Source organism: Clarias gariepinus, chromosome 19 (genome assembly GCF_024256425.1).
Source record: "Clarias gariepinus isolate MV-2021 ecotype Netherlands chromosome 19, CGAR_prim_01v2, whole genome shotgun sequence".
Lineage (NCBI taxonomy): Eukaryota > Metazoa > Chordata > Actinopteri > Siluriformes > Clariidae > Clarias > Clarias gariepinus.
Genome location: NC_071118.1, coordinates 25,470,723 through 25,492,885, shown reverse-complemented (window position 1 = coordinate 25,492,885; position 22,163 = coordinate 25,470,723). Strand labels below are relative to the sequence as shown.

The 22,163-nt window shown below is 40.1% G+C and overlaps 1 protein-coding gene across 8 annotated transcripts in view; it reads left to right on the top strand.

Moving 5' to 3' along the window:
- Positions 1–22,163, top strand: part of vav2 (vav 2 guanine nucleotide exchange factor) — a 199,405-nt gene that overhangs the window by 149,229 nt on the left and 28,013 nt on the right. For 4 of the 8 annotated variants that reach the window (XM_053479121.1, XM_053479120.1, XM_053479119.1 and 1 more), the window contains exons 4-9: positions 5,214–5,282; positions 14,365–14,470; positions 14,744–14,758; positions 17,346–17,444; positions 19,966–20,034; positions 20,453–20,553. In XM_053479121.1, coding sequence (XP_053335096.1) covers positions 5,214–5,282; positions 14,365–14,470; positions 14,744–14,758; positions 17,346–17,444; positions 19,966–20,034; positions 20,453–20,553 — 459 coding nt within the window. The remainder of the gene's footprint in view (positions 1–5,213; positions 5,283–14,364; positions 14,471–14,743; positions 14,759–17,345; positions 17,445–19,965; positions 20,035–20,452; positions 20,554–22,163) is intronic. The other 4 variants (XM_053479125.1, XM_053479123.1, XM_053479122.1 and 1 more) reach the window with 1 other exon arrangement.

Sequence of the window (22,163 nt, the reverse complement as noted above, 5' to 3'; positions counted from 1 at the left end):
TACATTTGATGTAGTAAAATGTTCCTCCATAATCCTATAGTTGGTTGAGTGTAAACTTTTTTTTTATATATATATATGGGGAAAAATTTATTCAGATACAAATCAAAACTCTTTTGTGTGAATATTCACATATCACCACGCTGACTCCAAAATGAATATTATATAACATAATAATATATAAAAACACTTTTTAAAATTATAACAGAGATGAACCGGTTGATGGACCAGTGAACACAATTGGCTGGTTTCCAGTTTGATTGGGCGTGACCCCAAACTCTCCCAGAGAATTACACAAGTCTTAAAAAAATCTTATAAATTACACAGAAATTAGTCAAAAATCGAAACCCACACGCTCACTGTCAAGTTGAGTTTTGAGAGGCGTTTGAGGAGGTAAAACATGGCCGGTCTTAATAATCCTACAGGTGGTGCACTCTGAACTATTTACACACTGCCATTCCGTGTGGTAGGAGTGAATTATTTGTTAAGTTTGTAAATATTACTTAAATAATAATTACGGCGGATGACGGAGATACGTGCTGCTCAGTCACAATGTAGCTTTTTTTGTTTTATTTTAAAGTTAAAGTGCTCCGATTATGCGTTTTCAAATATGATCTTTCATGCAGTGTGTCATGTAGCTGTATGTAAACATTAACTATCTGCACAGTTGTGACGCCGAAGGTGCACGATGAATGAAGTTTTTGTCTGTTAACAAAAAGAGTCGGCTTACATTTGCCTAAACGAGTCGTTAGCAGTTCGAATCTTTTTCAGTTACGGATCCACGTCACTAAGTAACAGATTTGCATAATGTCCGCCCACGTTCTACGTGGCGAACAACTTGCCCGCCCACAAACAGTACAATTTCCACGTGGATTAACATTACATCATGTCAAGAAGACGCTGTATCCTGCGCTGTGAAAGTAAATTTGTTTTATATGCCCTTCCGAAGGAAGAATCTACAAAGAATGAGTGGCTAAAACTCATTTATTCAACAACAGCTCAGCAGTACAGTCCCAATCTTGTGTTGTGTTCGCGTCATTTTACTGATGACTGCTTTTTCATGAATAGTTTTGTGGTCCAGGGTCACATTTCTCTATATGAGGCGTTACAAACTAAACTATAGCAGAAACTTATTATACTACCTGTCCTACTCCGCGAAAGCACAGGTTTTCACTTTCGCTTGCCATTCTGACACAGTTCCCACATGTGCACCTAAACAAATTACAATGACGATGCTATCACAACCTACAGTTAACGTTACCACACTCTTGTTAACATATGACACTGAGAAACGTCCTGCTCCAGTCGTGCTTGCGAAACAGTTTCTTGTCAATGTGCCACTTTAACCGGTTCATCAGACTCCGGCTCGAATTGATAGAAAAGATGGCGTCGGTTTTACCCTATGTATTGACGGATCTCCAGAGCTGTTGTTCAGTTATGGTTAGGGCTCACGGAAAGGAGGGGTTTGGACAGACTGATTCTTCGAACTGCTTCACACGAGTCGTTTACGAATCATTTAGAGATGGGGTAAAGTTAAATCTATTTTTTTGGAGAAAACTAAAGTGTTTTCTGACCTTGCATACATGTAAACCTGTTTTAGGAGACTCATAAAGCAATATTAATTGTATTGTATTGCTTTATTGCAATACTATATATATATATATATATAAACAAAAAATGTATATTATGTACAGTATATGTATATATAGAATATTGCACTAACAACAACAAACTGATAAAAGATTTGCAACATTTTGCTGCAGACATAAAAGGACCTGATTTTTTATTTATTTTTTTTATTTTTTTTGTCCCTTTCTGCATCTGCGTTATATTTCCACTCCAGTCTTTTGTCAAGGTAAACTCCAAGGTATCTTTAGCTCTCCACTACTGCCATCTTCTCTCCCAGAATGTGCGTGTATATACGTGTGTATGCATACTGTATGTGTGTGTGTATTTTTATCATACATAGGATCACATCATCACATGCCGGTTTGATTGTGACAGGATCCAGACGTTTATTCACGCTCTTATTCATGGATCTTGGCTCTTAGTCTGGATGTCTTATCCAGGATTCACGCACCAGGGCTCACCGTCACAGCAGGATCTTTACCTCTCTCTCTCTCTCTCTCTCTCTCTCTCTCTTTCTCTCTCTCTCTCACTTTGTCCTGTGTGTGTGTGTGTGTTTCTTTTCATATATCTCACTCACACCCAAAACTCTAATTCATGAAGAATGTCTGACACGTGTAAATGTCTGCACTGGTTACAACAGACACTCTCCAACCTACGGTTCACAGTAGAATTGAGATGTGTGTGTGTGTAGCCTGTCCAGTCCACACTGGAGAGTGTTGGTTTCCATTTGTGTGGGGTTTAAGAACAATGTAAGGAGAGTAGAGTTCAACTGAGATTTTAACTCGGGTGAAGATTTTAAACTGATGTTTCCAAAGGATGTGGTTGTGTATTTTACACTTCATAATGTAATATTGAAAACACATCAAGACACCAGGATGATTTGATGCCGGAGTTTAGATCAGAGTTTGGGTGTGAAATGCTGGGGCTCTGGTTTTAAGAATCTACAGTAGATTCTCTCTGCACTGATTATTTCTGAGATATAATCGCCGAAGGAACTGAAATGGTTCCCTGTCGACGTGCTCTCCAGTCATCCAGAAGAGAAAGTTGAGCATGAAAGTAACAAAGGAAAGAAAAAAAAAAGCCTATCCTGCTCATCGTGTGAAGGTGCATGTCTGTCACTTTTTCAGGCCGGACAACGTGCGAAATGGAAATCTCGATGAGCTCATCGAAGTCCACGACAGGCAGTTCACACACTGAATTACAGCTCCATTATGGCAGAACAGAGGAGGCCTGATTAACTGCTGCCTTTATTAGAGCTGCACGTGAATCCGGATAGCGCACATTGTTCCTAAAGTGTACCATGGATTTGAAGGCACTGGCACATCTTGCACCCAAATCATTTGAGTGCTCAAGGCCAGCGGTTTTGTCATACGTGACAGCATGCCATGTCTCTGATGAGCTCTCAGGAGAAAAGTGCGCAAGAGGAAAAACGTCAGATGGAGTAATTGATCGATCATCTGCAGCGCTCTAACGGGCCTGCGAGTATTAGTAAGTTCTGGCTTTAGACGTCATGTGAAAAGGAAAATTTGTGAACCAACTGATATTCCTCACTTTAAAATGCTTAAGTATAAGTGGAATAAAAACAGTCGCAACAAAAAGCAGTCGTATCATCACAGTATATGCTGTATAATAAATATATCATAAATCCGAGCCCAATTACTGTGATTACAGGATCTGATATCCAATATGTTTTCTCTGATATCTGATCCGCCACTTTTTTCTAGAAATCAGATCTGTACTCTCTCTCTCTCTCTCTCTCTCTCTCTGTTTTTTTACTAGATGATAAAACATTAGGATATGTTTGCAGTAAATCTGATTCAGTCGCTGATGCAAAAATAAAGACGATATTAATGTTTTGGCTTCAGGTTCACATTGTATAATTTTAGCATCCAGACGTAAACCACACACTGTTCCATCCAGCGGATCACAATTCCTATCATTTCCGCAGGCGACACTGAAGTTCTCGAGGTGTCATAAACACCCCGTCTCACATTCCTGAATTAGATCCTGAACCATAACATTTTACAAGGAAGTTCATTGTAGGTAGATAGTGCGCTAATTTAATAGGTGCTAAATCTCACCCTGCATACTAAACTACTATATAGTGCGTTCTAATAGATACTAAATCAATGGCTTAATTCTAACAAGTGACCTAAACTACTTGTGCACTCTAATAGATACCAACTCCACAGCTTAATTCAACCCTGCACTAAACTACTAAGTTGTACACTCTAATAGATACTAAATCCACAGCTAAATCCAACTCTGCGCACTAAACTACTAAATAGTATGCTCTAATAAATACTAAATCCAGGCTTAATCCAATCATGTACACTAAAGTACTGAATAGGACGCTCTAATAGATACTAGATCCACAGCCTAGACTATATAGTACACCCTACTATAATAGATTAAGGCTTAAGTACCATTTTAGTACTTAGTTAGTAACCTGGTAACCCAGTGTAAGGATCTGTCCAATGATGGAAACTACAAAGCACTTTTGTTAGTCGCTCTGGATAAGAGCATCTGCTAAATACCTAAATGTAAATGTGTAAAAGTACTTAATAGTACACTTCAATAGATACTAAATCCATGGCTAAATCCCACTGTAACATTAAACTACTAAACAGTACGCGTAAAATACCGTATTTACTAAATCTATGGTTTAATCCCACCTGCGCACTAAACTACTAAATTTTGTTCTCTGTTAGATAATACATTCACAGATCAGTTTAACCCTAAAACCTAAAACAAAACTACTAATTTAGTACTTTCCTAATCCATGGTTAAATCCAACATCTTGCACTAAAGTACTAAGTACTTTGCTCTAATATATACTAAATCCACGGCTTAATCCCACCTGCGCACTAAAACTACAAAATGTTATGTTGACATAAGTCTAACCCCAACACTAAACTATTAAATAGTAAGCTCTAATCGATGCTAAATCACACCCTGTGCACTACACTACTAGATAGTAGGCTCTATTAGATACCAAACCCACGTCGTTATTCCACCTCCGCTCCCTAATGACGTGTAATACCGCAGTTTGAAGAGATGCTGCCTGAGGCATCACGTCCCTCGGAGGAAGAAGGCGTCAGCCGTGCGTCATCGCTGGTCAGTAGGTGTCGCTAATGTCACTAATTACGGACTCCACTATTAATACACGTTGGAAGTCAGGGGAAATAAATGCTGAAAACTTGCTAAATTACTTGAATTAACATGAGCTGGACGTGATTTGTTTGAATTCATGTCACCACGTTTTCAGAGGTCAGAGTTGAACTCTTATTTCTAGAGCTTTCAACTCGGGCTTATTGAAAACGCACCCGGAGTACGCGTGTCTCGCTGTGTCCATCACACAAGGTCATGTCTTCCAGTCTCACCGTGACCTTTTCCTCGGTGTGTATTAAATGCCGTCCGAAATCAGATAAACGCCGTGAAACATCCGTCTCATTGTTGCAGGTGTCAATCACGCAGGAGTCAGCGGGTCATAAATAATGGCACCTGGTGAATTATGGATGTGATGCAGTGGAGCTGACACCTCAACTGAACTCTCTCTCTCTCTCTCTGTGTCTTTCTCTCCCCAGGCCTTTTCCATCAGAGGACACAGCGCTGAACGAAGATGACGTCTATCGAAGCTTGGAGGAGCTGGCCGAGTAAGTGTCAATGTTTACCCCACACACACACAATAGCTATTCTGATCCCCACCACCTCCGTATTTTATATAAACCGTCTGCTGCGATTCCCCTCCATCGGTTGCCATAGCAATGCCAGCCTGGTATCTGATATGGATCGAGTCCAAGATTGATGTAGGAATGGAGACGTTGGAAGGATGAGCGATCACAGCGACCTCTCGGATCCTCCCGAGCCGTTCTCACAGCTGCCTAATTCAATCACACACTCGTCTTCTCCACCAGCCATGGCGGTTTTTACGCCGTACGGAGAGGTCTGTCATTTCCCCGTCAGAGCGTCCGGGTTTAAAACCCACCTGTCATGTTGGATGGAGTGGGTGTGAAATTAATTCGTTTTTAGGTGCAACACAAAGTTAAGTGTGTCTTTGAGTCTATAAAGGTGATTTATTAGGTGGACCCGAAACACATTTCTCATCAGAGTCACACACCTGTTTTGCTCCGAGCGTCATTAATATTCATAAGCAGATCCATGATTATCATTAATATTCATTAATTGAAATATGATACCTGAACTGTGAGTCTGATTTCCTAGCTCCGCTGACTTAGCCAGATAGCATGCTCAGCGCTAGAGAGCAACATTATGCATGTCGATATAAACCGGAGTCTTTTCTTAGAAATCAGCATTTTGTAATTCGTTACTGTTCTTAAGCCTTGCAGGAAAAATGCTGAATCATCAGTAAACATAATAAAAACAAATCAATCGCCTACGACCTCAAAATGTTTTCAGTGCCATGTTGAGATGAATGAGAGTTCGTGCCCGAGTGTAAACAACTCCAAGCGCAATTATAGGTTAAAAAGTAATTATTTATTAATAAATTCAACGTTCCTGTGCCTGATCTTTCTTAGCTTGGTCAGCTTTTGGAAAAAATTGTAATTAAACTCTACTCATCAGGGTTGCATGTGACATTTTACAGCAACTAATAAGGGTTTCATTCCATCTCTGGATGTGACACAGTGAGACACACTTCAGCAATTTTACCGCTTGAAAGTTCCACAGTGCCATCACACACTTCAGTGAGATGAGATGTCAGAGAGGTTTGCTGAGCCTTAAATGATGAGTTACAGGCTTTAAAATACAGAATCTTCTTGCAAGGAAGAGTATTTTAATCCAAGTACTTAAGGAAATCGCAGTCCTTTGGACGTCATTAGAAGACTGCCAGTGACTCTGCTGTTCGGACACCTAGAGGACGTTCATTATACCTCCTTAATGCCAGGACAAAGAAGAGTCCTGATGATTTCCTTCCTTGTACCTTGAGAGAGATTGGGCCAGTTGAGCAATGCTGAAAGATCGGAGAAAGTCTGGTACAATTTCTGGTGTGATAAGTGCAATGAGGTGAGTGGGTGCTGGCCCATCAAACTTATAAATCTGATGCGGGCAGCTACAGGAAGCCAACTGTGAAATAAAATAAAATCCTTTCCCAGGCAGCAAGGACCCATAGGGCACAGCTGATCTTTGTTTCCATAGTCCTCAGCCAAACACTGGCTTCCAACACAAGGCTGCAGATACTGTACTGGCCAGGGTATCGTGCAACATGTCTGATTCCCTCCCAGCCTTGCAGCTGGTACCAAATTATGCTGCTTGGTGACAGGGGCAGAAACAAGCAAAGTGAAGGGGGTGGTGTGGGATAATTTAGGAAGATTGGAAACAAGTTGTAGAGCTTTCATTGTGAGATTGAATGGTGCATAAGAACAGGCCTGCCAGGAACAAGTTATAGTAGTCAATTCTCAAGATAGCAAGTGACTGAACAAGCACCTGAATGGCCTGTGTGGAAGAAAAAGAAAATCAACGTGACTGTGTCAGGTTAACAGTGTGAGCAGAAAAGGATGGTTGATTGTCCATGATTACTTCAAGGCTGCGTGCAATAGCTGAGCGTGAGATCCTAAAGGTGGAGGAATCCTTATTTCTGGAATAAACAGCAGTTCAGTTTTACTGGGTTTAATTTTCAGTTGACGAGCTGCCATACATAAAGTTGTCCGAGTTGAGTGTGATCTTCATAGCAGTTGTATGAAAACCTACATAAGTATATAACTTCCCTAAGAGTCGAAAGTCAGAACAGAAGGGGACTAAGTACTAAGCCTTGTGGGACACCAGTGGAAAGTTTGCATTGAGCAGATATGGATCCTCTTCATGTTGCCTCGTTGACTAACCTTTCAATTAGAAAAAAAAACATAGCCATGCTGTGGCATGGATTCCAAGACTCATGAGGGTGGACAGAAGAGTATTGTAGTTTATGCTGCTAAAAGGTCGAGGTGGACGGAGACCACTCTCAGTCTTTATAGAAATGTGCCATTTTGAAACCAGACTGGTTAGGATCTTAGAGTTTGTGGTGTGGACTGGCAGATTTTCACAATTTTCTCGTTGTAAAACTTGGAAAAGTCTTCAAGCTGTTATGGAGGTAACAGTAAAACCGCCATGTGTTGGTTTCATCATATGATTTATAAAGTGTTTCATTTCCTAATAAATAAAGAATGTTTTAAACCTGTTTGTGTTCAGGTTTTAGACCTAAATAAGATAATTTTCTTTGCTTGGCATGTTACATATGTGCTTTCAAGTGACAGTTAGAGTGTCTGATCTCCCTTGAGACTGTGCAGTTGAGTATCCCCTCCCCCCGGTGTAGTGTACAGTATGAACGAGGAGAGATCCGATATGAGTTGCAATAAAATGAAGTGGCGGTATAACATATGACGGATTGTTAATCGAGGCTGTTTAAGGTAATCTAGGAAGTCACTTCGCTCTGTGTTTATTGTGTCCATCCCCAATCTGATGGAGCATGAAATCATTCTGTTGGCCAGAGCAGGCTGAATTGCTCAGAGACTCTGTTTCCTCCTTTCAGCTGAAATAGCAATCAGGTACCTAGGCACACGCTGTGTCACAAGAGCTTTTCTTCATCTTTCCTGCTACAGTTGTTACCGGGTTACTCGCTCTACACGGGCATTCTGGCATGGAAGGCTTCTGATTTTCCTGAGATGCGTTCAGGACAAATTACCTCATACAGTTTACATCAAGACCACGAACTAACATCCGAAAATGTTATTGATAAACTGGATGTGCAAGGAGGGTCAGTCGAGTCAATATGGTGTGTGTTAGGGGGATAATGAGTGTACAAGCCAGTGCTACTGCTGCAACAGCTACTACAGTGTTTGTACAATTTAGTTTTCACACGTTCTCTCATTATCCCTTTGCTTGGATTTAGAAATACAAAGCAAAAGGAAAATAAATTATCAGAGCACCTGACTTAACTTTACCGGTGGGGAAAATCTCAGTCCCTGCCTGGTAGAATATATAACCCAGTAATAATAATAATAATGATAATAATAAACCCAATTTATATTATATACAGAATATAACATTTTTTTTTATTTCTTAGTAAGTCTCCAGATGCTTGGCTTAAAACAGTACAAACAAAGGTGACGTGTGATACAATGAGGATTCTATTGTGATTATTATTGGAAATTGTAATTATATAGTAGTTTAAGATTGGATTAGTAGGCATTTTAATCCTGAAACTTAATTATGTAAAGTAATGCGATTGAAATAAACAATCCGTGTGGTAGTTTGAATTTGCTCCATTATAAATGAATTTATAGGCGGCATCAGAATAAATTTGGGGTTAAATGACTTGAGAATTCAACACAGGTAGAAATAAAATGTAAAAAATAAATAAATAATTGGTTTGTTTTTGTGGGCTGCATGAACCATTTCCACTAAGATTATGGATAATTGTGGCCTGACAGTCTGAAGTATAGCTTGGGATTATTCCCACACTGAAAACAAGATGCTTTTCGACTTCTCATCTTTAGGTTTTTGTTGCATAGCAACACAGAACTAAATGTAAAACATTGCAGTTACTTAGTTTTTACACGGCTTGTTAAAATCTAAAATCATTGGAGCGAGAATTGGCTATGTTGTTAGTCTACAAATTTTTTTTGTGACACCCTGTATTATTATTATTATTATTATTATTGTACTCACATTATTTAACATGTATCTCCTCATATGATCAACTAGTCAACCGAGCTAGATTTTATTGAGCCATCAAACCCTCTTTCTCCTGTCACATCAGCTTTAACTCTACCTGGATACTAGCTGTTACTGTACTGTAGCTCAGTGGTTAAGGCATTGGACTACGGTTCGGAAGATCGCAGGTTCAAACCCCAAAACTACCAAGTTGCCACTGTTGGGCCCTTGAGCAAGGCCCTTAACCCTCAACTGCTCAGATGTGTAATAAGATAAAAATGTAAGTCGCTCTGGATAAGGGCGTCTGCCAAATGACTAAATGTAAAGTTATTTTTTCCGTTTGTGTTATAATCAGTAAGTTATAATCACTTAGTCATTTTGGTGCACGGAAGCTGTCTAAACTTTCAGTAAGCAGCTAAAGAGGAACAGGAGGCACACCCCGATGATGTCATATGGTTGCGGACAGTTCGAATGAATGCTTTGGCAGGAAGAACAGACACGCGTTGGAATACGTTCTGCTAAAGAAAATCACACTGAGCGGCGTAACCCACAGCGACTGGAGCTGCCCAGTTTGTGCCACGTCTCTGATATAGGTCTGATCCACAGTATAATACAGTACATAGTGCTGCATGACAAGCAGCATTATTCCCTTTGCTGTTCAGAATGAAATCAGACAGAAAAGCAGTCTGCTGAAGGATTTTGGAAGGAAGATGCTCATCAGGAGGTCTGTCGCAGATCACTGCGCTAAGCGGCATCCTGCTAATGCTTTCTTCAGGCTCGTTTAGGGGCAAAAAGAGAGAATGTTTCCTAATTATCTTATTCTTGGGTTCTTGTCTTTTTGGTCACGCAGCCCTGAGAGGACATTCGGCTTAACACAAGACCCTAATTAAAATATCAGACAGCTCAGATGTGTGTATGCGTGTTATTTTCTTTTCCGATTTTAATTCAAAAAGCATTCCTGACATATTTTATGAATTAAGAATTTTTTAATTAAATTGAGCTCGTGGTGTGGTGATAAAGCAACAACAAACTCATTACTTTACTGTAAGAGCATTGGCGTTTCCGAATGACATCTGAGCTGGAGTTTAGCGACTCCGGCGGTATTTAGCAACCAGCTTTTTAGCTGTGTTTTGTTACTTATGAAAAAGAACAACCACTGGATTGCACGAGCAAAAATATTTAGTTAGATCTATATTTTTTAGGAAGATATTTAAGGCTTTATGGTAGTTTGTAGTATAACCCTGCAGGGGACGTGACCGAACAGGTGCCAAAAGCCCAAAGCTGGCCAGTGTCCCTCAGGTCAGCGCTTATGTTGGATCCTTTACATAGCGTCCCAAATCTGAATTTTACTGGATTTAACTTTCTTCTTGCTTCATTAAGAAATTAAAATAAATGAACGTGATACAGAAGGAAAAAAGTGTTAGAGAGAAAATAAAATATAGTTAAAATATAAATAAAAATGGCTCCAACATTGAAATGTCACATTTCCGTCTCATCTTTTTTTATAATAAAAAAAAAAATCAGGCAGAAAATTATGATCAGAATCGATTTCATCTTTCGCCCCACAGTTCTGTAAACAGATGTCACCCTGTTAACCCTTTAACATCCCGCTTTATTGTTTAGTTATTTATCTTAAAGATGTTTCCCGCATCTACAGTACAGTGGAGTGTAGTCTACCGAGTCAGGAACGCAAATATAGAAATACTGTGTGTCTAGTGAGAAGAGTGAGAAGACATCACCCTAAAGAACAACACATGGCTGGGTGTTTCTCAAAAAAAGGCCACGAGGCAAGACGTCCTCCTGAAAAGAAAAAGAGAACAAGAGATACGATCTAAAAAAGTAAATATTCCTCAGAGCACTGGGAACTCTGAAGACAAGAGGAGGAAGACAGAGAGGGACAAACTGATACAGTATAGAGCACTCGAGTAGACATCACTCTGAAGGAGAGAAAGCAAACGAGATACCATCAGAAAAAGAGCATCATCCTGAGAGTGAAAAAGCAAGGGAGACGGAGGGGAAAAGAGCACATACAGTAGGAGCCATTACTCTGAAGAAGAGGAGGAGAAACCTTAATACATCTCTACACACACACACACACACACACACACACTTTAAAGAGATATATACGTAATTAGAAAGATTAAAGATCACGTGCATGAATGTGATGATTATAGAAAGCAAAACCCGGAGGTTAATATTACAGTACGTGTGTGTTCTTCATACCAGAGATGCTCAGCTAAAATGTGTAAAGGGAGTTACATACCGTAACATTCATTGCATATCAGGAGTCAAGGTCTAGTTAATATTTTGAAGTATATGCTGATGGTACAGACTGTAGTGTATAATGCTTCTGTATTCAGCCATTAAGTCTGTCCGGTGTGACTGAAACATACAGTTTTCATCTCGGGCATTTCTGGGACTGCCTTTAGCAAAAAAAATAAAATAAAAATTGAGCATCTGTTTAAAATCATTTTAGCACCATTAAAGCGACTCATTAAATCTCCTCCTGTGTGTACTAATCTCTTATGGCATTTAAGTTACATTCAGGTGAAGTTTAAAAGCTATAATAATAATATCCTAATAATAACTGTCATGCTGGGTTAAGCCTACTTTCGTCATCTACTTATTAGCCCGGAGCGGCGCTCAGATTCAGACTGAAGTTAAAAGTACTGTTTCGCCGTCAATTCTCACAAGAATTACACTGTACAAGTTACACTGAATGTCTGAGTGACTTCCATCTGAAGTCTCACACTCTCCAGGTGATGTCTGAGTTTACGCTTTCACCAAAGAGCCACTCTTGTAATGGGCCGGATTCAAGTTTTGCTCACGCTCGTTGTCTCTCCTGATTGAAACGAGAAGTCCAGATTAGGAGCAGCTTGAGTTCATTTGTCTAGGTAAGGAGGAGGTGCTGTGTTGCTTTGAGGCAGGCGATGCAGAGCAGAGACAGATGTGCTATTAGTCAGGACATATTAGTTAGTTCAGTCCGATTATGTGTCTGTGGGTGTTTGTGCATGCGTGACCACATCGGTGATGTTACCAATTTATCACTTTTAACAACCCATCTGTTTAATTACCATCTGAATTCCTCTCCCCACACTGAGAGCCACACTGAGAGAGTGCTGAGCGCTGGCAGCTGATTGTTTCTCCAATGTGTGCATCTGGGACTGAGACGGAGAAAGAGAGAGAGAGAGAGAGAGAAAGACACCTCACGCTAATCACAAGGTCATCCAACTGGGTCAGATATTTATTTACCTGGCAGAATAAAGACCGTGTTAAGGCCAAAAGGAATGCGTGCATGCACACAGAGAGAGAGAGACAGAGACAGAGAAACAGAGAAACTCATTTGTGTTGGCAGCGAGACACTTTGATACAATCTTTAAATGAATAAATTCAAAATAAAAATGCGCTCTGCTCTCTGATTTAGCCACTGGGTCTAATTCTGATTTTAACTCTGATTTGGACTGACTGGTACTAGCTTTAACTGTTATTCTGATTTTGATTCAGCTTACGACTGACTGATTCTGATTCTGACTGACTCTGGTTGTGACTGACTTTGTTTCTGACTCTAAATTTGACTGTTTGTGACTGAATCCGATTCTAGCTCTAATTTGACTCTGATTTTGACTTTGTGACTGAATCTGATTCTAGCTCTGATTCTGACTGACTCTGATTCTGACTGACTTTGATTCTGACTCTGATTTCGACTTTGGGACTGAATCTGATTCTAGCTCTAATTTTGACTGACTCTGATTCTGACTGACTTTGATTCTGACTCTGATTTTGACTCTGTGACTGAATCTGATGCTAGCTCTGATTCTGACTGACTATGATTCTGATTGTGACCAACTTTGATTCTGGCTCTGATTCTAACTTTGACTGATTGTAACTCTGACTCTGGCAAGCCTCTTAATCAAAACTCTGATTCTGATTGTCCCTGACTCCTGATTCTGATTTTGCCTCTGATTTTGATTTTTTCGCTTTGGTTCTGGCTTGGATTCCAAATCTTGTGTCTGACTCTGCCCCTGATTTTCACTCTGAATATGATTTTTTCTAATCCTAATTGACTAAGACTCAGAGTCCTAACGTGACTGACTGACTGTATGACTCTGAATGACACTACGTAATTCCAGCTTCATGATTCTGATTTTGACAGCCTGATTCTGATTCTCTCCGATTCTGACTAAGAATCTGGTTCTTATTATCTAATACTAACTTCGGCCCTCCTTCTGACTCTCTGTCTGCATCCATCTTGGAATCTGATTCTCAGACTAACTCATCCTCATTCCTTTATTCTGATGTAACAGATTCCTTATCCGACATAGTTTATTATGATTTATTGCAAAAATCAGGTTTCAGTGTTCAGTTCTTGCTCAGGACTAAGAGCTTTGTCACGGGTGACTGTTTAGATTAACAGTGATGAAAAAATGAAAAAAGGATGAAAAAATATCTTTTTTTTCATCCGGCACAGTGAAGTGTGTTCTTACTCAGAGCTGTGATTCCAGATGTGTCAGGATTAACGTGTAGTAGGACGCAAGTGCAGGTAAGCAAGGGAGTTGTAGTCCGTTTCTGCCATGTCTGTGTGCTGATACGGTCCTGTCTGTTTTGTCATTTCTGCTGGCCTGACAAGATGTGATAAGAACGCTGTAGCTCAGTTTAAATTCAGTCTAATAAATCGGTAATAAACCGGCTTATAGTATGGCTTACAGTTAAACAAAACAAAGCAGATAATCCATTAAATAGCATTTAATGAAAATGATTTCCACGGAGGAATAAACAGTATGCAACATAAGCCGTAAACATTAACACCAATGCTATGTATAAATACGACCTCATGTATATGTATTTGATTTCAGATTAAATACTAAATGCTTATAAACAAAGAGTTGTTAAAGGTTTCTGCTTTCCAGGATGACTTTTATTTAGATATGTTGATATTGTTTACTGTTTACTGTCTATTACTTCCAAGCTGTATTAGTCTGCTTTATGTATTTCCACTGCAAATGCAAGCTGCTAAAGAGTATGAGGTTTCTGTTCATCTGTTACTGTGTGTGTGTGTTTGTGTGTGTGTGTGTGTGTGTGTATCCACAGTGAGCATGATGTGGGTGAAGACGACATTTACGACTGTGTGCCGTGTGAAGATGAAGGAGATGATATCTATGAGGACATCATTAAGGTGGAAGTTAGGCAGCCCATGGTGAGTGAGCCATTTTCCTCCGAATGGCATCTGTGTGAGTGTGTGTGTGAGTGTGAGTGTGAGTGTGTGTGTGTGTGAAAAAAGCTGGAGAGAGATGTGTCCAATCGTGTTTGAGAGCTCATTTAAAAAAAAAAGAAGAAAAGACTGCATTATTTCTTCCCTTATTATTCCCTAAGGTGTGTGTGTGTGTGTGTGTGTGTGTGTGTGTGTGTGTGTGTGTGTGTGTTGATTTGTTCTGCTTACACATGCCACTTTGCCTCCTTAATGCTGCAGATCCGGTACATGCAGGTAAGTTAAAAACTGCATATGAGTGTGTTGGTCCTTCAGTGCCCTTTCTCTCTGTTCCCCCTTAGTGTCCAGTACGTCCGCTCCTACACAAAGGCACACCCGTGTTGAACCGTAGGGCCGTAACTCTAAAATCACGTCTCTGCAACTCATCAGGATGTTCAGCAGTTTCTGCCCAATCAGATTTAGGAAGTTTATATTTTCTGTGGTAGAAGGAAGGTGGGACGGTTTTTGGTCCGCGGTGTGGTCGGAGTCAGTCGTTCATAATGCAGGAGGCAGGATATCGAAATTAAGGATGGACAAAAAGGTTTAATATACTGTACACTGCCTGGCCAAAAATTAAAATAAAAAACTAAAGATGAGATAATCTGGACATTCAGGTCGTCAGCTGACTTCATTTTATTGCCAAAGACGTTGTTGAGTCTAGACCTGAGCAAATAAAGCAACCCCAGATCATAACACTGTCTCCAGAGACTTGTACAATGGACACTATACATGATGCTTCATGTGCTTCCCTTCTTACCCTGACGCACCATCGCTCTGGAATAGGCTCAAGCTGGACTCATCAGGTCACATGACCTTTTTCCATTTCTCCAAAGTCCAGTCTCTATGCTCTCTTGCAAACTGAAGCCTTTTTGTCTGACCGAGGTGGTTGTCTTGTGGACGCACAGCTGTTTAGTCCCAATCCTATGAGTTCTCATCACATTGCGTGTGTATGGAATTCACTATTAATAATTCACTATTAAACACTATTAAGCTCTGGTTTGTACTGATGATTTTCCTATAATGCAACTTCACTAAGCGTTTCCAATCAGGATGTTTTTCTGACCATGTTTCTTGTACAAAGTTGACGGTTCGACACCATCATTACAACCTGGAAGGATTTATTTTTTTTTTTTGCCCAGTTGGCCAGTTCTTCAGAAATTCAATTTCAATAATCCCTCCTTGTTTTCTTTGCTCAATGAGCCCAATAATTTGATTCTTGAATCAGCGAATCCAAATCTTTCTTCTGTCCCAACAGTGTATAACAAGTCATTTTCTTTCTGCATCATATGCAAGTGTACAGTGAAACAAAACAGGTCCTAGAGACGTGCGTTAGAAGATTATTAAGTGCAATTTAGAAAAATTTTACGTGCAAATACGCAAGTTACAAGGCAATAAGGACACATTACAGAAAAAGTGTGGCAGCACTAAAAGAGTGTAGAGTAAACACTGCATGATTTGCCATGTGATTTGCCAAGACGTACGACCTGAACCATGTTCAAAAGACAAAATGTTATATGTAGGGAAATTCTATGGCGTTATTGTGATTGAGATAAAACTACAGACCGCGAAGAAATGCTTTTGCACGGATGACAAGTGAATGTGACTGGCATTTGCCATTGCCGTGTACGTAGAGTATAAACAAGCTAATTATGCCTTTACTGTATCTTATACATGGATTTATGACTGTTTAAGGAGCAGTAAAATTTAAAGTTGTATTGTTTACAACAGATGAAATGGCTCCTTGAATAAATGCCTTATTGACCCTGTAGAGCCTTTAATAATTGTAAAATCCCATCAGGAATGTAAACATAGTGAACAAGCATGGGTTTAGCTCTGCCAGGTACTGTTAAGTCCGGAGGGTGGAGCAGATCTCACAGCCCAGAGCTGGGGAAAACAATCGAAAGGAAAGGAGAGGACAGGAGAGCTTGCCTGGGGAGGGACTTTCAAGCTGCATCCTGCACACACGAAAAAATGAGAGAGAGACAGATCTCATCTTTATCAACCTGAGTGCACCTCTTGTAAGAGGAAGAAAAGGCTAGAAAATGATAGCTCAAGAAAAGACACAAGCAAAGAGGAAAAAAAAGCAGAAAAGAAAAGAAAGCGCCACTGGGTGTCTCGCCAGACGTCGCATGTGTCTGCTGCCGTTACTGAATCAGAAACATCTCTAATCTCTTCCACAGTTGCTCCCAGCATGGATTACACATGTTGTGATGCAACACACATGTTCACTGCGTGTCCCAGATGTTCAGTCATCGTACTGAAACCCTCAGATGCCCTTCCTTCCTTCCTTCCTTGCTTCTTTGCTTCCTTCCTTCTTTGCAGTTTCTGGTTTTTTGGGATGGCCCATGTTTATGTAAACGAAGGATGGGTATCATGGCCGTGCATGATCATCCAGATGTTCTAAAGATACAGTATGTATGCACCAGACCGAAGCTTTTCCCGACTCTTATAAGAATCCCCGCTATTCGTGTTGCAAATTGCAGTCATGATTTATAAATGGAGTGAATACAAATGATATTGAAACAAACAAACAAACCACATAATGCTGTGATCGAGCTCCCCTTTCCCAAAGTGTGCTGTAGAACCCAATTTAATTTCCTGTCAAATGTGATCCATCTGTATTAGTTTGATGTGTGTGTGATTATATTCCTTGTCCTGCTTTGTTTTGTTTTTCCTCTTTCTGCTTATGGTCTGCCTCCCTCCCGACTGTCGTAGTTCCTCAACCTCACACTTTAGAGAGAATTCAGAAAACCCCCTTTGCTTTTTGTTTGCATCCAGAATGTCCTACAGTGTTTTGTGTGTGTGCTTGCTGTTTCCATCACAGAAAATGGGCATGACGGAGGACGACAAGAGGAACTGCTGCTTGGTAGAGATCCAGGAGACAGAAGCGAAGTACTACAAGACGCTGGAGGACATTGAAAAGGTGAGGATGGAGTGGCTGGGTTTGAGACACTTCATTCCGGGCTTGAATCAAGTCTAAATTGAGCCCGAGGCATCTCACAGATGGGTTTTCATCAGCGTGGCACAAAAAAAAAAAAGAATAAATGAATAAATAAATAAAATATAGTTCCAAGCTATGGGTCCAAGCACCTTGCGCCATCAGTCTCCCGAGCGCACCAGAAAGAAAGTGCATGCCTCAATGTCTTGAGATCACGTCGACCCGGTTTGGTGGCAATCGTTTATACAATTCCGTTGGGTGCGACCCAAAATAACTGACTTCCTGATGAGTAGAGTCCATGACATGCATTGTGAAAGTTGTTCAGCTCTCAATGTGTACCGTGCAAGTGTGTACAAGCTATGCAGTATAATCTCGCGCCATGGCCAGGGCCCAGACTCTCAGGCGTCCTATTGGCAGCAGATTTCAACCTGTCCGCCAATTTCCAGTTTCTAGGTCTAAAAGGACATGATGATGTCTGTGGGGTTCATCGGCTCATCGAGTGGGGTAACAAAAAGTTTAAGCGCTGGAAATAAGATGATAAATGGATGGAGAAAAGGCGTGAAAGTAAAACGGAGTAATAATATGAGTGGGTTTGGAGTGAAACAAAAGCAGCTTTGTGTAGGAGAGAGAGAGAGAGAGATGGAAGGATAAAGGGAGTCAGAAAGAGATAGAGAACCTTTTCATCTCTCTTTTCATAGATTAATGAGACGATACAGATGTCGTGTCAGCAGGTCGATACTATTTGCCGCGGTCCCTAGCAAGTCCTTTAAGCATTGTTTTAATATGTCCTGTATCCTAACACACAGGCTAGCGATTTGTCCTTTAAACATCCACAATCGTCTGTTTCTTTTATGCCTTTCTTTTAATTACTGCAAGGTCGGTCATTAAACATTCCGTTCAATTGAATTAGCAAATTTATCAATTTATAATCCCACAATAAAATTTTATTGTCTACCTGCACCAATTTTAACGTAATGTAATGCGAGATTAAACACATTGTTTAATTCATTTATTTATTTTTTTTTGTCTGATTTTTGGACATAGGAAAAGGGCTTAGAGTATAAATGTATTATTTATTAATTTATTTTAAACATTTTACATTTTGTTTACAAAGTGCATCAAATCAATCCCATAAAGGGGACCTATTATACTATTATAAAATATTTATTTTTGAATATTTAGTCGTGTCTCATTTGTGCATGTACGTACAAACAAACAAACAAACAAATCCTGTTTTTCGTCCTTTTTCCATCTTTATATTGGTCAGGCTTTAAACAAACCATTTAGATTTTCCCCCTAATGTGACATCATATAAGAAGATACCCATCTCTGGGTTGTTGTTTAGCTCTAAAGCAGTAGTTCATTTACATAGACACTGAAATGGCGTGTTTGAGAGAGGAGTGAAATAGAGAGAGTTTGTTTTATGAAAAAAAAAATGCTGGAGTTTTTTTTTTATTATTCTGCAGCATGAAAGACACACTTGGGGGAACTCTAAGACCCGTGTTAACTTGTTAAAGAAATAGAACCTGTAAAAGTGTGACTTCAATTAGCAACCAGAAGAATTTTTTTTTGTCTGGAGGGATCCAGAAAGTCATTAAACGGTAAAGGACTTGATGGAAGTGTTGAATGAACTGGAGATTATACAGGAAGCTAATATATTTTTATGGCCCCTATTTGCGATGAAGGCAATACAATTAAAAGTTATATTACTTATCCGACGGGTCCTTATCTCTTATACCATGTACTGTAGTGAGCATCTGTGATGGAGAAGAAGAAAAAAATAGGATGTGTACATTTTCTCTTTTATGGTGCTACTTGTTGTACCGCTAATGATATCTGTGTCTCTGTAAGTGCAGTAGGATCATTAATATTTAAAGTCATTTTAATATTTAATATTTTACATATTTAACATTCAGAAGCAGATTTTCACAGGAGTCTGGCAGCCCAGTTCTACACATTAGCATGTTTCCTAAACTGACGGGTTTTTAATAAAGCTTCGTCTTTGATCGTAACGAGGAATGAGAGAGGTTTTGCTTTATTTGTCTCAGCAAAGCAAACGTGGTTAATTGGGTAAGCATCAATCCCAGATGATTATTTGATTCATTTTTTGCTCTGAGTCAATATCGCTCCTACATGCAAACTTGCTCATTACCTTTCAGCTGAGATAAATGATTTCATGGCTCAGGATTCATGCTGCTTTTTACCAGCGCCGCGGTATCTATATCTAACCTTATTCTGTTTTCCGAGCCGTTTACTCGTTTTGATCAGCAGGGGGACGTGAGCGAACGTAAACGCGCGCGCCGCGGGAGGGTTTTTACAGCTTTGCCTTCGCGAGGGTGCGAACGCCGAAGGAGACGGTGTTTGCACAACGGGACAGGAGTTGAATTATTGCAGCTGTTTGTAGAACATAACGAGCAGCGCATCTAATCATCCATTACACAACATGTGAGAAAGTGTTTATACCGTAGATGAAGACTGTACAATCACCTCCTGTATGTTTCCACAGAGCTACATGATCCCCCTGAAGCAAGTTCTGACTACACAGGAGATGAAGGCCATTTTTGTCAATCTAGAGGTGCGTCAAGTTTTGGGGTGTGTGTGTTGTAAACAGGCCAATTAGACTTTCCCCCTAATGTGACCTCATATGAGGTGTCTAAACCTACAAGATGAATCCTTAGTGACATGCTGCCTTTTAATCTTGGTGTGTTTTTTAATCTCTGTGCACACAGTAGCAGGCCTTTATCAGGTTAAGAAGACTGATTAAAAAAATAATAATAAAATAAAACAATGAAAAAAAATGTCCAGCACTCGTTAAAGCTTGAAGTATTCAAGAACAATTTACACGAAAGGGTACGAATTGAGACACTCGCACTGTTGTTATACCCCTGATAAAGATGTTAATGTAGTGGGTCATCAACTGCTAGCGAATTTGTACAGTGTGTAACACAAGCGTGCTGTTAAACGAATCATGCTGAAAGTGTAATGTTCTGTAGGATATCATCAGAGTCCACTTCGCCTTGCTGAGGGCTATCGACCAGAACATGGTGATTGGAGGCAGCGGGCTTGGAAAAATCTTCCTGGACTTCAAGGAGAGGTCAGTAAGACCTAACTGTGTGTGTATGTGTGTGTGTAAGCAAAATCAGCAGGAAATGGAAGCAGTAACCTCTATAAAAGAAGATAAGAATGTTATCTATATCCTTGTGTCTGAACGCTTCACGTGTGTGTGTGTGTATGTGGCTTTAGTAAAATCGCGGCCCTGCAGTGCTTCTGATCACTGGCCCGAAACTTATGCTGAATATGTTTTGCAGCTCCCGACGCTTTCCGAACATTCAGGCATGAAGATAGCCATCAGCTAATTCTTCCCATGCCTCACTACCCCCTCGGTGTCATCAGGCTTTACGGAGACGCGGTTTACCTGCGGCGCTTCTTCCCTCCACCCTCATCCTGCTGTGTTCAGCACAAGCAGCCTGTTATTGCAGCTGTGTTATTCAGAGACACCGAACGAAAGCGCGCCCGCTTAAACTGCACAAATCCTTCGCTGTTTTTAAGTTGCAGGTCCGGGGCTTATTAAAGCGCCCGAGTGAGGCCGAGAGCCCATATTAGTCAGCAGCAGGATAAGTAGATAAGTAAGGTGAGAGTCGTTTAGCATGACATGCTGTTACAAGCCGCTGTTATGTCTCAAATTGCGTATGTGTCCACTGCTTCAGATCCTCCTGATCGGTAAAGGGAATGCAGCGGGAGAAAGAAGCAGTTTCCCCTGTTTTTTATTTGTGGAAGATTATATACCAGGCATTTCCTGAGCAGTTTCTTAGAAAGATAATATTACAAGAATCAAAAAGCTTAGAAATATTTGTCACATTGGTAAGAAGCTGCTAATTCCTTTACCTTGGGGAATTTTTGTCCTTTATCCCGCAGCAGAAAGCAAGAAGGCAAGGCTCACAAAGGGCTGTTTGCACATTTTTTAATTTGCCCATGGCTGAGTTCCCAATACCAGCCTTAAATTTTTTACTCAAGATGTAACACAGACCTTTTTTTTATGGCTGTCTAAACTCACAAATCTGATATTTTTCAGATCGAGTCACTTTCGTATGTGGTCCCAGAGCGGATATACTGTACCGTATATATCCGATACGCGATCATGTGACTTGAATGAGAACGGGCAGATCAGAATTCATGCAACTTTTTCCCTCTGCGCATGCATAGTGCGCTGACATCATCATCATTCAGGACTGGCTGGCAGCGCAGGGATCTCATAGCAGTGCTAGCAACAGGGCTGTCTGGCTTTCTTTACTTTCTTCTGGACCTCAACAAATACAGCCGACTGAATTTTTTATATGTAAAAACTTTTCAGAACTTTTTTGATCTTTTGTATAACATCTGTGTCATAAACCAAATTAAAATAAATGAATATTACTTTCTGAAAACAAAAAGCCACTTGAACAGGATTGCATGCAGAAAAGGTGAAAAAAAGAGAAATGAATGTGTGTCCAGCAATTTTCTTGCTTGAATGACTAAATGATGGTTGAACTGCAACCCTGTAAAGTACACAGATATTCCCCAACTTACGAACATACAAGTTACGAATTCAGATACGAACAATCATAGATGCAAACAAATCACAGAAGTAGCTCACATGTATTGTACATCAAATAGACCCTGCAGTGCACCAGATGCCAATTTTAACAATTATATATATTATTTTCA